The 13,663-nt window shown below is 46.9% G+C and overlaps 1 protein-coding gene across 1 annotated transcript in view; it reads right to left on the bottom strand.

The window, feature by feature from the left end:
* Positions 1-13,663, bottom strand: part of CREB3L2 (cAMP responsive element binding protein 3 like 2) — a 129,683-nt gene that overhangs the window by 18,997 nt on the left and 97,023 nt on the right. The window contains exons 5-8 of the mRNA XM_005679511.3: positions 10,522-10,706; positions 8,111-8,257; positions 6,911-6,969; positions 4,965-5,033 (exon numbers count right to left, since the gene is read on the bottom strand). Coding sequence (XP_005679568.2) covers positions 4,965-5,033; positions 6,911-6,969; positions 8,111-8,257; positions 10,522-10,706 — 460 coding nt within the window. The remainder of the gene's footprint in view (positions 1-4,964; positions 5,034-6,910; positions 6,970-8,110; positions 8,258-10,521; positions 10,707-13,663) is intronic.

The raw sequence follows: 13,663 nt of genomic DNA, 5'->3' as shown, positions 1-13,663 counted from the left end.
GACATATCGCCTTGGTCCTGCTGACTCCTCATCCCACTGGGAGGGGTGTGCTAGGGGAAGCCGGAGCAGGCCCCCTAAAATGTGGGCCCTGAGCAGGGCCCTCTCATTTGGATCCAAGGTTGGCCCTGTGATAGGGAAGGCATTGGTCCTTGGAGAGAGTGCACAACAGGGGTAGGAGTGACTGCAGTAGGGACCATTGGAAAAACGAACTGCCTGACTCCCAGTTCCCATCTTACCTCTAAAAGGATGGATGACCTTAACCTCACCCGCTCTGTGAAATGAAGTGATTAGCAGTTAAATGAGATGATCTCTAAAGTATTTTTCAAGTCTGAGACACCTGTCTCTCCATTGATTGTTGCGACTCCTATCTCTCCATTGATTGCCAGGGTTGATTTGGCCGATCTGGCTGGCTAGGCAGGTGTCCACTTCCTCTCTCATCACTCCACATGTGACCCTCTCAAAGATGCGAGATCAGTTGAAGAGGACAACTACCTCCAATGGAGGAGGACCAGTCTTCGATCAAGAATATATGAGTGGCTGCACTCCCCTGCTAGCACCTCCAAACAAGCTCTCACGTCTAAGCTCCTATGAGTCTACAGATCAGCCCTATAGATGTTCAAGGGCAAAATTAGACATGAACGGAGCAAACTGAGCCACAGACGCCTACAACGAATGGGCTAGTTGAAGCACTTGTGTAGAAGAAAAGGCTATAAAGCGGAGGAAAGACAGGGTCTCTTAAGAATGAGTCATGCAGCTTGGAGACGAATGAGAAGCAAGGAAGGCCAGGAGACGTCACATGCAGTCTCGCTTGGACTTTGTAAAAGCAAAAGCATTTCCTGACTGAGCACAGGAAGGAGGGCCCCCTGGGAAACCGTCTCTCTCTGGCTCACACATTTCCTGGTGGTAGGTGATTAGCAGATCGCCTTACAGACAAGTGTGAAGGTGACTTCCCACTGCTCCAGCTGCCCAAGGTTCCAGTGGTAAACGCTGTGGAAGTCTCCTCTTCTGTCCCCACCCCCTTCCAGCTTGCTGAGCTCAGGCAAAAAGGCCTTTTCACCTCGAAGCCAGTAACATGCTACCTGGCTGCTGCTGGGGCCAGTACTACCCTAAGATTCAGGACTTACTCCAGCTTCGAGTGCGCGTTCTCATCTGGATACACACGAAAGTCCTTGTGGGGTATGGCACGGAAGTGGTAAAATGTTAAGAGGGGCAGTTTTTCTTTAGCTTGGCCAACAATGAAGCACCCACTTGCCTTTCCTGCCAGGTCATGCCAAATGAAACAGCAGCACCCCAGGTATCCCACCCACTTCTGGGTAGCCAGGATCCTGTCCACGTCTGGTAAGCATTTCTGCCTCTACCCGCCTACCTCCGAAGGATGGTAACATCAGAAGCGCGAACAGGACACAAACACAGGTGTGTGTTCACGGGGCGCCACTCTGTACTTAGTTCAAACATTGGGTCGCTCACTAGGTGCCATGAAGAAAGGGTCCGAACGTCTCCCCCTCCCACAGGCCCACACCATCATCTCCTCCTGACCAGTTTAGGGCAGAGACTGCCAAGGTTCAAATTGGTCACTCCGGCCACGGTGTCATCTGAGCAAGGAGAGGCCCTTGGCAGGAACAGAAGGAGAAGGGAGAGGAAGTTGGGGGGAAGGCAGGCCCTTCCCTGTTTGCACAAGAGCAGCTTTGCTTTATTCCCTGGCTTCTCAAGCCAAAACACACGAAAAGCTGCTGAACTGAGAGACTATGACCTAGGAGGCCCCTCATCAGATTACTTGTGGGAGGATGGCAGGTTAATCAAGTATTAACCATTTTCACCATAAAGGGTTGGTTGTCTACCAGGAGTCTGGAAAAGGGAGGGGACTGAACGCAGCCTGTTGTGGAACCACAGTGGAAGCTCCTGCCAGTCAAGGGGCAAGCAGAGCACCATAAGCACGAAGTAGATTGTTTTTTCAGTGGAATCTCCTGAATTGCTGGCAAGAGCTCCCACAGTGAAGAAGATAGAAGGAAAACTACCATTGGCTCTCAGGGAAGAACTCAAGATATGCTGACCCAAGCTCAAATATACAGGGACTCTCTAACTCATATTATATAATAACTGACATCATATTAATATAGTCGTGGCCATCCACCTGCAATGCTGGAGACTTGGTTTCAATCCCTGGAGAAGGAAATGGCAACACATTCCAGTATTCTTGCCTGGAGAATCCCATGGACAGAGGAGCCTAGCGGGCTACAGTCCAGGAGGTCACAAAGAGTTGTGCACGACTAAGCAATTAACACTCATTATTTTAAAAGATAAAAACAACTGGCAAAGCATGGATTGTTCTTGACACACACATAACCAGATGTGCTTTATGTCCATGCTCTGCAGATAACAGCTCTTTATCAAAATCTGACAGAAATAAAATTATGTAGAAATACATTTACTGATATGAAAATATATGGCCAGTATGGCCAGTAATTTCTGTTAAATGGGGAAGGTTCTTAACAGAAGAGGATGTACAACGTAAGTACATACATATAAAATATCCCATTTCAAAATGTAAACATTTCTTTGGGTGAAAAGATTTGGGGGGATTTTCTTTTCTTTTTTAACTGTATTTTCTAAATTTTTTTTACAATGGGCATATTACATGTGTGTGGGTTTTCTTTTTTAGGTTTAAAATCTATGATACAGCAGGGTCAGCCTGGGGAGGGGAGGAAAGATCCTTTCCCAGTAAAGGGGGCAGGCATAGAGCCCTTCTCATCACAAGCACCCAATGCTCTTTGTGTCTCTGCTGCCCCCGTGTGGCTGCAGGAAGACCTGACATCCGGAACCCCTAGACAAGACCCAACCTGGACCAAACTCCATTATCTTGGATGGATTCCTCTTTCTCTTTTCACCATTTCATGGCCTGGATTTGTCCCACTCATGAACATGGGGTTTTTTCAATAGCGATGGCTAAGACAGGAGGTGGGATGGACTAGAATCTGCTCAGGATGCTTACAAAATGGATACAGACTCTGGTGGGGGTTTAGGACCCAGAGAACCACTCTGGCAAGAATAAAGGTGGAGATAAGAAGGCATGAAGCCTCAGGAGACTAATCGCCAAAGACAACAGCAAAACCGGAACCCTGAAGTGCCACTGGAAACCAGTTCCTCTGCATGGGGGATCAAGGTGATATCACATGGAGCTGGTGGCATTTACTTACTTCCGTTGTTTGTCTACAGAGGGCTGGAGGTAACTGTCCTTGACCTGCCATATGAGCACACGTTCCCAGAAATGCAGAGAGAAACCCAGTGGGGTCACAATGTCCACTTTTCCTACTGATGGTATTTTTAACTGATGACTCAATTAGCCTGCTGTTTGAGCAATAGACCATGAAGATTTAAGAAACGGGAGCCAAATTTTACACTATTATCAGATGACATGTAAGTAGATTTACCCTGACCCCTTAACATTTGCAAACCTGTTATTAGGCATTAATGCTAAGCCTTAAAAGGATGAATTAATATTTTGCTTACCTCAAAGTCAATTTTTCTCTGCTTGGATTGTTGGATCTATAACAGCTAAGGGCAACAGGATCCCTTGACTAATGAATAATTTTCAAAGCATGAGCAGACTCTGAACACACACACACATGATGAAACGCCTCAACCACCGTTTCTCAGCTCTATACCTTAACATGACCCAGGATAAAGCTCATCAAGGCTCTAGGGCCACACTGCCTGCCTTCAAACACAGCTCTGGCATTTACTCTGTGACCCTGGGCAAGTCACCTAACCTTTCTGAGTCTCCACTGAGTTCAGTTCAGTTGCTCAGTTGTGTCTGACTTCTTTGCGACCCCATGGACTGCAGCACACCAGGCCTCCCTGTTGAGTCTCCATTATCTGCACCATTTAATAGGGACAGTAATAGGACTAGGTCGTAGGGTCATCAGAAGGTTATATGAGTTAATATCTATAAAGTCCTGAAAACAGTACCTGACACAGGAGGTGTCAGATGAACTCATTAATCCATCTGTCCTACTTTGAAATTATTTTTCAAAATGGACTTAAAATGTAATCAATTAATTAACTTTTAAACACAGTAATTAAAAACTTTTTAAAAAACAAACTTGGTTTTCCCTCCTTTTTTTTTTCACTAATAAGCACTAATTTATTTTACTCAAATTGGGTGACAACAAAGTGGTCACTCCCTCCTTGCTGCTGCTGCTGCTCAGTCGCATCAGTCGTGTCCGACTCTGTGCGACCCCATAGACGGCAGCCCAGCAGGCTCCCCGGTCCCTGGGATTCTCCAGGCAAGAACACTGGAGTGGGTTGCCATTGCCTTCTCCAGTGCATGAAAGTGAAAAGTGAAAGTGAAGCCGCTCAGTCGTGCCCGACTCTTTGCGACCCCATGGACTGCAGCCCACCAGGCTTCCCCGTCCCTGGGATTCTCCAGGCAAGAATACTGGAGTGGGTTGTCATTTCCTTCTCCAATGCATGAAAGTGAAGTCACTCAGTCGTGTCTAATTCTTCACAACCCCATGGACTGTAGCCTACCAGGCTCCTCCGTCCATGGGCTTTTCCAGGCAAGAGTACTGGAGTGGGGTGCCATGGCCTTCTCCGACTCCCTCCTTAGCCACCTCTATAAAGTCTGATGTCATTTTCAGAAGAATCAGACTCATTGACCATATTCTCTCCCAAGCCTCCTCTTAACTCCCTCTTCATGAAAGCCCTTGTCAGAGTCAGATTCATCAATCTCACGTATTTTAGGAAAAGTAGAGGACAGGCACAGGCATGTGTGTGTGTGTGTGTGTGTGTGTGTGTGTGTGCACGCACGTGTACACAGGCGGCAGGAACAGGTGCATGGAGCACGGCCACCCTGAGCATCCTGGCACAACTACTCTTTCAATGGCACCTCCTCCCCTTTCCTCCCAGCTCCCTTTCTGATCTGCCCCTCTCTCCCCACCTTCCATCCTCACTCCAGGGACCCTCACCTGTTGGTGTTCTCCAGAACCTCCACCTTCTTCCGAAGCTCCAAGTTCTCTGTTGAACAAGACTCTACCCTACAGAGGAGAGAGAAAAAGAAAAACCTGAGTTTTATCAGGGGAGCAAGCGCTAAACCAGGAGCTAGGATGGAGGCAGGTGGGGTTCAGAGGAAAAATAAACAGAGAAGCAGCTACTCTGGGGAGATCAGAAAAAGAGCTAGGCTAACCTGAGTTGGGGAAAAGGGTGAGGACACAAAAGAAAAAAAAGAGAGAGAGATTAGTAACAAATGGCTCAATGATGGAAAATGGATTGGAATGGTACACAATGTAAACTTCTTACGTGCTGTGCTTAGTCGCCCAGTCATGTCTGACTCTTTGTGACCTGATGGACTGTAGCCCTCCAGGCTCCCTCTATCCATGGGATTCTCCAGGCAAGAACACTGGAGTGGGTTGCCATGCCCTCCTCCAGCGGATCTTCCCAACCCAGGGATTGAACCAGGTCCCTCGCACTGCAGGTTGATTCTTTACCATCTGAACCACCAGGGAAGCCCAAACTTCTTAAAGGGTTTTTCAAACTTGATTTCTCTTGACTTTTCCCTATGGCTCTCAATGCTCATCACACTTCTCCCTCCATATTATAGGATCTGAATGCTGCTAGCTGTGCTCTTGGCCAGAAAGACTGACAGGGCTTGGGGTAGGGGGAGAGGAAAGGACAAGACCTTAGGACCTCAAGGCAAGGAACACAGGTGCTGGAGGAGGCATGCCCCAAGAGGCCATAAAGAAATTTTCATCAAAACATCTTGACCCCGGATACCTCAACAATGATTGGTAACAATTCTTATTAGTGTTAGTGTTAGTCGCTCAGTCGTGCCCGACTCTTTGCGACCCCATGGACTGCAGTCCACCCGGTTCCTCTGTCCATGAGATTTTCCAGGCAAGGATACTGGAGTGGGTTGCCATTTCCTTCTCCAATAATTCTTATTACCAAAACCTAAATCAGGAGGAAGAAACACAGACTTTCAGTAGGAACTTCAGGAACCAGCCAGGATCCACCAACTGCTCCTCTCACCACATATACATAAAGATTCACTTCTAGATCCAGGGACTCATTCCCATTTTAAATTGATATTAGTTTGTCAGATGGGAACTATTTTCTAGGGTAATACAAGATTGTGTTTTAATTTATGTTTTTCTAAGAGCCCTCCTGATATTCCAAGCTATTCAGAATAACACAAGGTATCCTCAAGTGTTTTGTGCAAAGTCACTCACCTATAACACGAATCACAGCAGATAGAAAATAAAGAACGCCAACTTGTCTTATATCCCCCTGCTGCTCTCTAGGATGCGAGGGAGTATGGCCAAGGGCAACTGATTAATTAGCCCTGCTCATTTCTGCCAAATAGCACCTCTCCTCTGAGGAGTCCAGGAATGTGCATGAAGGTTTGTATTTGTACTTATTTGAAAGTAAGCCTTCAAGGACTTATGGACCCTTGGTTGAAAACAGTTCTGTACAAATGCCTACTAAGATCGAAAAGCGGAAATGTGTTAGTCACTCAGTCAAGTCCAGCTCTTTGTGACTCCATGGACTATAGCCCGTCAGGCCTCTCTTGTTCATGAGATTCTCCAGGCAAGAATACTGGAGTGGGTAGCCACTGCCTTCTCCAGGAGATCTTCCTGACCAAGGGACTGAACCCAGGTCTCCTGCATTGCAGGCGGATTCTTTACCATCTGAGCCACCAAGGAAGTTGTACTTTTCATTTCTTGCTAGATTTATAAGCTTCTCCTCTAAAAACCACTAGGTGGCAGGCAAAACACAGGCTGATAAACCAACAGCCTTTGCTGGGAGCCAGGTGAGAAACTGAACCCCCTCGTCATGGAAATCAGGGGCCCCCTGGCACTCACATTTCTCTACGTGAATTGCTCAATACACACAACCAGTTTGGCAGGAGGCTTACTTTTTCTCCAAGCTGTCCATGTATTCTTTCTTCTTCCTCCTACTTTCCTGGGCTGAAATCTGCAATGGAAAGGGAGAAAAGAGGATTACACTCCAGCTGTATCAGTAAGGGACAACAGAGGGTGAGATGGTGGGATGGCATCGTTGACTCAACAGACATGAGTTTGAGCAAACTCCAGAGACAGTGACAGACAGAGAAGCCTGACGTGCTGCAGTCCGTGGGCTTGCAAAGAGTTGGAAACAACTTAGCGACTGAACATGGCAGTAAACCCGGATGACTGGAGGCTGTGAGCACAGTAATCACAGAAGCCCTGCTCACTTCTGTGGCCACTTCCCATTTCTTTAACCTGCTGGCTCATCTACTAATTGCCTCTTCTGTTCCCCCTGGTTTCAATCAGTCTATGCTCTCATCTACTTTCCAACAAACTAGGCCCCCAGTGAGAAGGATGGTGGTCCAGGAGTCAGACCAGAACATGTACATCATGAACCATTTCTATGGGGTCAGAAAAATGATTTCAATTCTGTGGACCTAGTTGGGTCATTGTAATACATAATATAAGCCAGTTGGGGTTAGTTACACAAAAATTCCCTGGTGGTTCTGCACGTGGGTGAAGAATTATGACTCTAATCCTCTCATTCTTCCTCTCTTAGTCTCCTCCCTCCTGCTCTATCCACACCCTAGCCATGCCCCAGGGCCTCTGTGTCCCTTATTCCCACTATAGGGGCCCAGCACCAGGAAACTGCTAGACCCAGGTATAGAAGAGCCAGCAGAATTTTTTAACAAAAACCCCTATCAAGAAAAAAAATTAAGCAAGCACCCATAATATATTGATAGTTATGTATTTATAATATTATAATTTATAAATATTTATAAATTGCATAGATGCCTACTAGGGGAAATATTGTACATATTATAAAATAGAAATTTTAAAGGCTGAGATGTTTTTAAATGTAAATGGGAGTTCTAATATTTTCCTCCCATGCCTGAATAGGTTATCTGGAGCATCATGGAGTATGCACACCCAATTTGGGGGCCCACTGCCCAGAAGATGGATGGCAGGGCTGGAGGAAGACAGGGCCAAGCCTTGGTCCCGACACCAAGGGCCGGGCCAGTGTTGGCCACCGGGAAGGTGGGACAGGCACATGGCTCGGTTCTGCTCACACCTCTGCTCGCAGAAGTGCCTGCATCTGATGGACCCACCTTATTCTTGATTTTCCTCCGGATTTTCTTTAGGGCCTTCTCCTCTGATTTCGTCAGGGGCAACTTGGTGGGGATGGGATAGCCCTCGGCGATCAGGGTCCTCTTCTCCTCCTCCGTCAGGACCAGGGGGCCTGATCCCTGCAGCTTCTGTGTAGACCAAGGAGCAAAAAAGGGTCAAAGAGGAGCAGCCGGGTGCACTGGAGGGAAGCCTCCTGAGGGGTGAGGAGGGTCTGATATGATGTCTTGCAAACAACTAAGGAAAAAGGAGGCCCATCTGTTTGGGTGAGAAATGGGCACTCTGAAGTGGAAGCAAAAAAATGGAGAAGATACCCATGTGAGTGCTACAACCCAAGGATTATAATTGAAGGGAACAGGTAAAGAAACCTCCACCTGTTATTTCCCACAAAGCACCCCACTGGCTAAAACATGGAAATTTTTTAAAGGATAGAATTCATTTCCTACATCCCTGGAGGTTTCCTGTCCTTGGAGTGATGAGGAGTTCACTTGGAGTTCTGTGGAAAGTTTTGTTGTTCTCCTGAAAAGGCCATTTTGCAAGATGCTCTCTATACACTAGGAGCTGCTTCTCAACCTCCACGTCCAGCGAAAGGGCTAGGACTCCCAGGGGCACACTGGCAGGCTTGCTCCACGACAGCCTCTGGTTAGCACTGTCCTATACTGTCCATCGTCAACGGAGATGACCACTGTAGCTCACCCCATGTCATCCATGCTAGGACAATGTGTTTATAATGAGTCAATAAATGGAGGACCTATTGCATATTAACTCTGTGTTAAATGCATGCAGAAATCAAAATGAACTCTGTCTCTTAAGCAGCTAATGATCGAGACCAAGGCTGAATTGAAACACACGAAAGAACGAGAGCAATTAAATGCTAGACTGTGATACTCACTCCAGGTGCATTAATAATATGAAGAAAGAGAACACTTGTTTGAGTCTCTGCGATAAGGGAAGGCTTAGGGTAGCAGATAAGACTTGAACTGGGCCTCCTGGAAGAAAGGGGGTGATTTACACAGGGAAGGACTTTCCAACAAAAGGCAGCCTTGTAAAGAGTAACAGAAGAAGCCGCTCTGCCTGGAGGGGGCGAGTTCTTGAAGCTGCTGCAGGTTGGGCACATACAGAGGGTATCAGTACCCAGCAGAGGTATGACAGCTTGATGCCAACAGATAGTAGGGAGACACAGCACAGATGCTGAACCAAGGTCTGACATGGGGAGGATTTAATCCATGACCATGTAGAATGAACTGACTGTGGCAGGACTCACAGACCCATAGAACGAACACTATTTCAGTAATCAAAAGAGTGAAGGGTTAATGGTGAGAAGGTAATGATGGAGCGGAAAGAGGTAACCCACTGGCCGTCAGTAATAGCGATAAATAAGAACATGGCCACAGATCTAAGAACTTGCTGAATTTCTGAGACAGACTGCATTCAACTTTTCAAAGTTATGCTAATTGATAGACGGCTTTTCTAGAATTTTTACATATCTCACTTCATTCAATACTTTCGCCACCTGATGCGAAGAGCTGACTCATTTGAAAAGACCCTGATGCTGGGAAAGATTGAAGGCAGGAGGAGACGGGGACGACAGAGGATGAGATGGTTGGATGGCATCACCGACTCGGTGGACATGGGTTTGGGTGAACTCCGGGAGTTGGTGATGGATAGGGAGGCCTGGCGTGCTGCAGTTCATGGGGTCGCAAAGAGTCGGACACGACTGAGTGACTGAACTGAACTTCATTCAAACTCGCTCTATGTGATATTATAAATTCAGTAAGGTTGACTATGATTTTTAAATCCTCAGAGAAATCAATTGACTATTCAGAACAATACAAAATTAATTATATATCCCTATTTTTTACTTGGAGAAATTATATATGTGAGGGATGAATAATGACTCATGAGTTCCATCCTGAGTCACTGGGTTAAGAGCTGAACCACAGACAAAAAGGGTTAAATTATATGCTTGCGCTTTAGACATCAAAACATTTAATCTCAGGGTAATTTTTCAGTTCATCGAAGATTGTTTATTTAAAAAATAAGCTATTTCCTATCTTAGGTCACAAAGACTGCCTAAATTGATGATAAATATTTGTGATATAATTTTGAGAAGAATGACAACATTTTTATTCCTTATGGTTGTAGCTATAAAAAATAAGCACAGGAATAAAAACCGGAAGCATGCACAGAAAAGGGAAAGAATGTGTTAGCACGATGAGATCACAGGCAGTTTTTAGAAAATGTTCTCTAAGTCTGTCATCCCCCAGCTTTAGCAATCAGCCTGAAAACTTCCCACAGGAAGAAAAGCCAAGTGGCCCGGCATGGCAGCCACGCTGGGTGAAGCTCCAAATGACAGGATGGGGGGATCGGGTTGCAGGGATGCAGGGACACTCACATGAGGAGCAGTGAGGAGCGGGGAGCTGGCCAGCGCCGAGGGGGCCCGCGCCGGGGCCCTGGCGGGGCTGTGGGTCTGCGGAAGGCCAAAGGGATGCAGGCGCGGGCTGGGACTCAGGCTGCCCTCGGAGTCGCTGCTGTTGCTGCTGGGAGGAGTGGGTGGTAAGTGCAGGTGGTCCACGGAGGCTGAGGGGAAAAGAACGGATTGCATCCATCAGGGAGCAACGAAGCAGGACGTGGGGGCACTTAAACATCTGACATCCAACCAGGGACAGTTGAACAAACGGACGAGGAATCTCTCCTAGTGGACATGGAACGGCCTCCAAGATATACTGTGAAGGCAAAATTTAAGTGTTTCTTTCGAAAAACAGTAGATTCAATTTCTGGGTTTCAACTCTGCAGTTCTTGATACAGCCTCAAGCAGGTGCTTTCTTGGTTTGATTTTCTGGCTTTATTGAGAATAATGAGCTTCCCTGGTGGCCCAGTTGGTAAAGAATCTGCCTGCAATGCGGCAGACCTGGGTTCGATCCCTGGGTTGGGAAGATCCCCTGGAGGAAGACACGGCAACCCACTCCAGTATTCTTGCCTGGAGAATCCCATGGACAGAGGAGCCTGGCGGGCTGCAGTCCATGGGTTCGCAAAGAGTCGGACACGACTAAGCAACTTAGCACAGCACACTGTGGATACGTTTTTGGACTGGATTTTTGAGTTTTACTTTGGTCAACAGGAGTTTCAGTAGATGTGACATAAGTGTATGCTGGTCTCAACCTATAAACGAGAGAAATAAATCAAGGTGCAATACCGTGTGTAGAGTAGACTTCTTTTTGTACGAAAAAGGAGAGAAAAAGAATACAGAGCCTATTTGCTTGTAACTACATAAAGAAACTCGGGAAAATATGTAAGAAAGTAATCAAATTATGACAAAATGGGGACATGGGAAATTACAGTAGGCAGGGATGGTGCTGGCATAATGTTCCCTCGCTTCATTTCGTATAGTTTCCACAGTTTGATTGTAAACCACCACGTTAATGTATCAGGATCTTAAAAAAAAGAAAAGAAAAGAAATAGCAGAAGCAGGGAGCCCATGAGGGTTTGAGAAAAGCTCACTTGTTTCTGCAGGAATGTGCATGGCAGGGCCCACAGGCCAGATGCCAGGCATTCTTGATTCAGATAACACCCAGTCCATCTGTGGATAGAAAAACAGGCACTGGAAGATAAATGAGGGGGAGCGGGGTGTCCCCGCAACGTTCCCCAGCATCAAGCATCCTCCACCTCTCCCCAGGGAGACATTCATACTCTGCCAGGCCTTGGAGCCTGGGTCAGCGCCGCTCATGCACCTCCAGCGCAGCGGAGGCAGGTTCCAAAGGAAGAACTGTCTCTGAGTTCAACCTGGCAAATGTGCTTTGGGGGTCTCGCTCTTTTCCTGACCTGTTAATCTTCACGTTGTGCTGCAGTCCCTTGATGGCCAGTCACCGTTACTGAGCCAAGGGACGTGACCTTGGGTAAGCCTTTCACTCCGCACCCCTCCTGGGACCCCCAGGACAACAGATCCCCGAGTGCAGCAGCTCTGAACTGGGCGAGCAGCCCAGGGGCCGCATACACACCTGGACTTGCTCGACCAGAGAACAGCCCGAGGCCATGGAAAGGCCTCCTGCCTGAGATACTGTAGATGGAAGGAGCCTTCCTGAGACACAGCTACTCACCTCAGAAAAACGACCCTCAGAGCTGCCTTTGGAGGTGAGAAGCTGGAAGCATGGGGCTCTTCTGCTCACTGAAACACCGACTGTCCCAGGGAACCACAGGTGATCCATCTCTCTCAGTCACTTCCCCACCTTGCCCCACCCCTACTAACAGCACATACTTTTTCCTCTTTCTTTCTTACACCAACCCCTCTCTTTTCTCTTTCTAACCTACCCTGCCGTAGAGCTCCCTGGTGTTTTAAGAGTCCACGGGCACCCCTAAAGCTAAAGAATATTCTAAAACAATCCCATACATCTCTATTGTCAACTCTTTGGCCACAGCTTCCAGGCAGCTAAGGAGGGTAGGTAGGTGTCTTAAATATCTGTTCACCTAGAAAGGAGTCCTAAGAGTGTTAAGTAAGGTTTTCCCAACCCCATGATAACCTATGGGACTGTGTAGTGCCAGGTCAATTAATAAGCATGGAAGCTGTTACCCTGGGGTGTCTCCAGTGCTCTGGCCACTTACACAGACAAACCAAAATCCAATCCTGTAAATGCTTCAAGGTTACCAGGCTGGAATCTAAGGACAACTGGTCACAAACAGCCAACTAAATTTTAAGTTATAGCTCATAGATAATCTCCTTACTTTGCTTCCACCTTCTCTTTATAAAAGTCTGCCCCCCCCACCCCCCAGCTGTTGTCAGAGGAAACTTCTAACCAATTTGGCGCTGCAAAGTCTAATTAATTTTTGCTCAAATAAGGGATTCAAAGTTTTAATTTTTTAGAGCTTATCTTTTGACAATGTTTCCTTTAGACTTCAAGGAGATCAAACCAGTCAATCCTAATGGAAATCAGTCCTGAATATTCATTGCAAGGACTGATGGTGAAGCTGAAGCTCCAATACTTTGGCCACCTGATGGAAAGAACTGACTCATTGGAAAAGACCCTGATGCTGGGAAAGATTGAAGGCAGGAGGAGAAGGGGACAACAGAGGATGAGATGGTTGCATGGCATCACCGACTCAATGGACATGAGTTTGAACAAGCTCCAGGAGTTGGTGATGGACAGGGAGGCCTGGAGTGCTGCAGTCCATGGGGTCACAGAGAGTCAGACATGACTGAGCTACTGAACGGAATTTTAACAATGTTTATCTTTTAGCCATGGTAAACAAACAAGCAAATAAAAACAAAAGCAAAACAAAACCCATGAGCAGACAAACCTCCCAGGGGCTTCCAGTGTCTGCCATGCAGAGCTATTAGTCTGGAGAATTAGTCAAGAGTACTAGAGCTTACTTTTCCCTTTGGCTGGGCACAGTCCAAATTATTCTAGTACTTTTCTACTTTCCAAGAAGAAGGTGCTCCACACACACACGAAAATGGAAATGGCACGGCAGGAAAAGTGAAGCAAACTTGAATCTCCTCTTACCCACTTATTGAGAGCTACTGCCCTGGTCACAAGTGCCTC

This window comes from Capra hircus, chromosome 4 (assembly GCF_001704415.2).
Source record: "Capra hircus breed San Clemente chromosome 4, ASM170441v1, whole genome shotgun sequence".
Lineage (NCBI taxonomy): Eukaryota > Metazoa > Chordata > Mammalia > Artiodactyla > Bovidae > Capra > Capra hircus.
The sequence above is the reverse complement of the archived record's forward strand: the minus strand, read 5'-3'. Positions and strand labels throughout refer to the sequence as shown.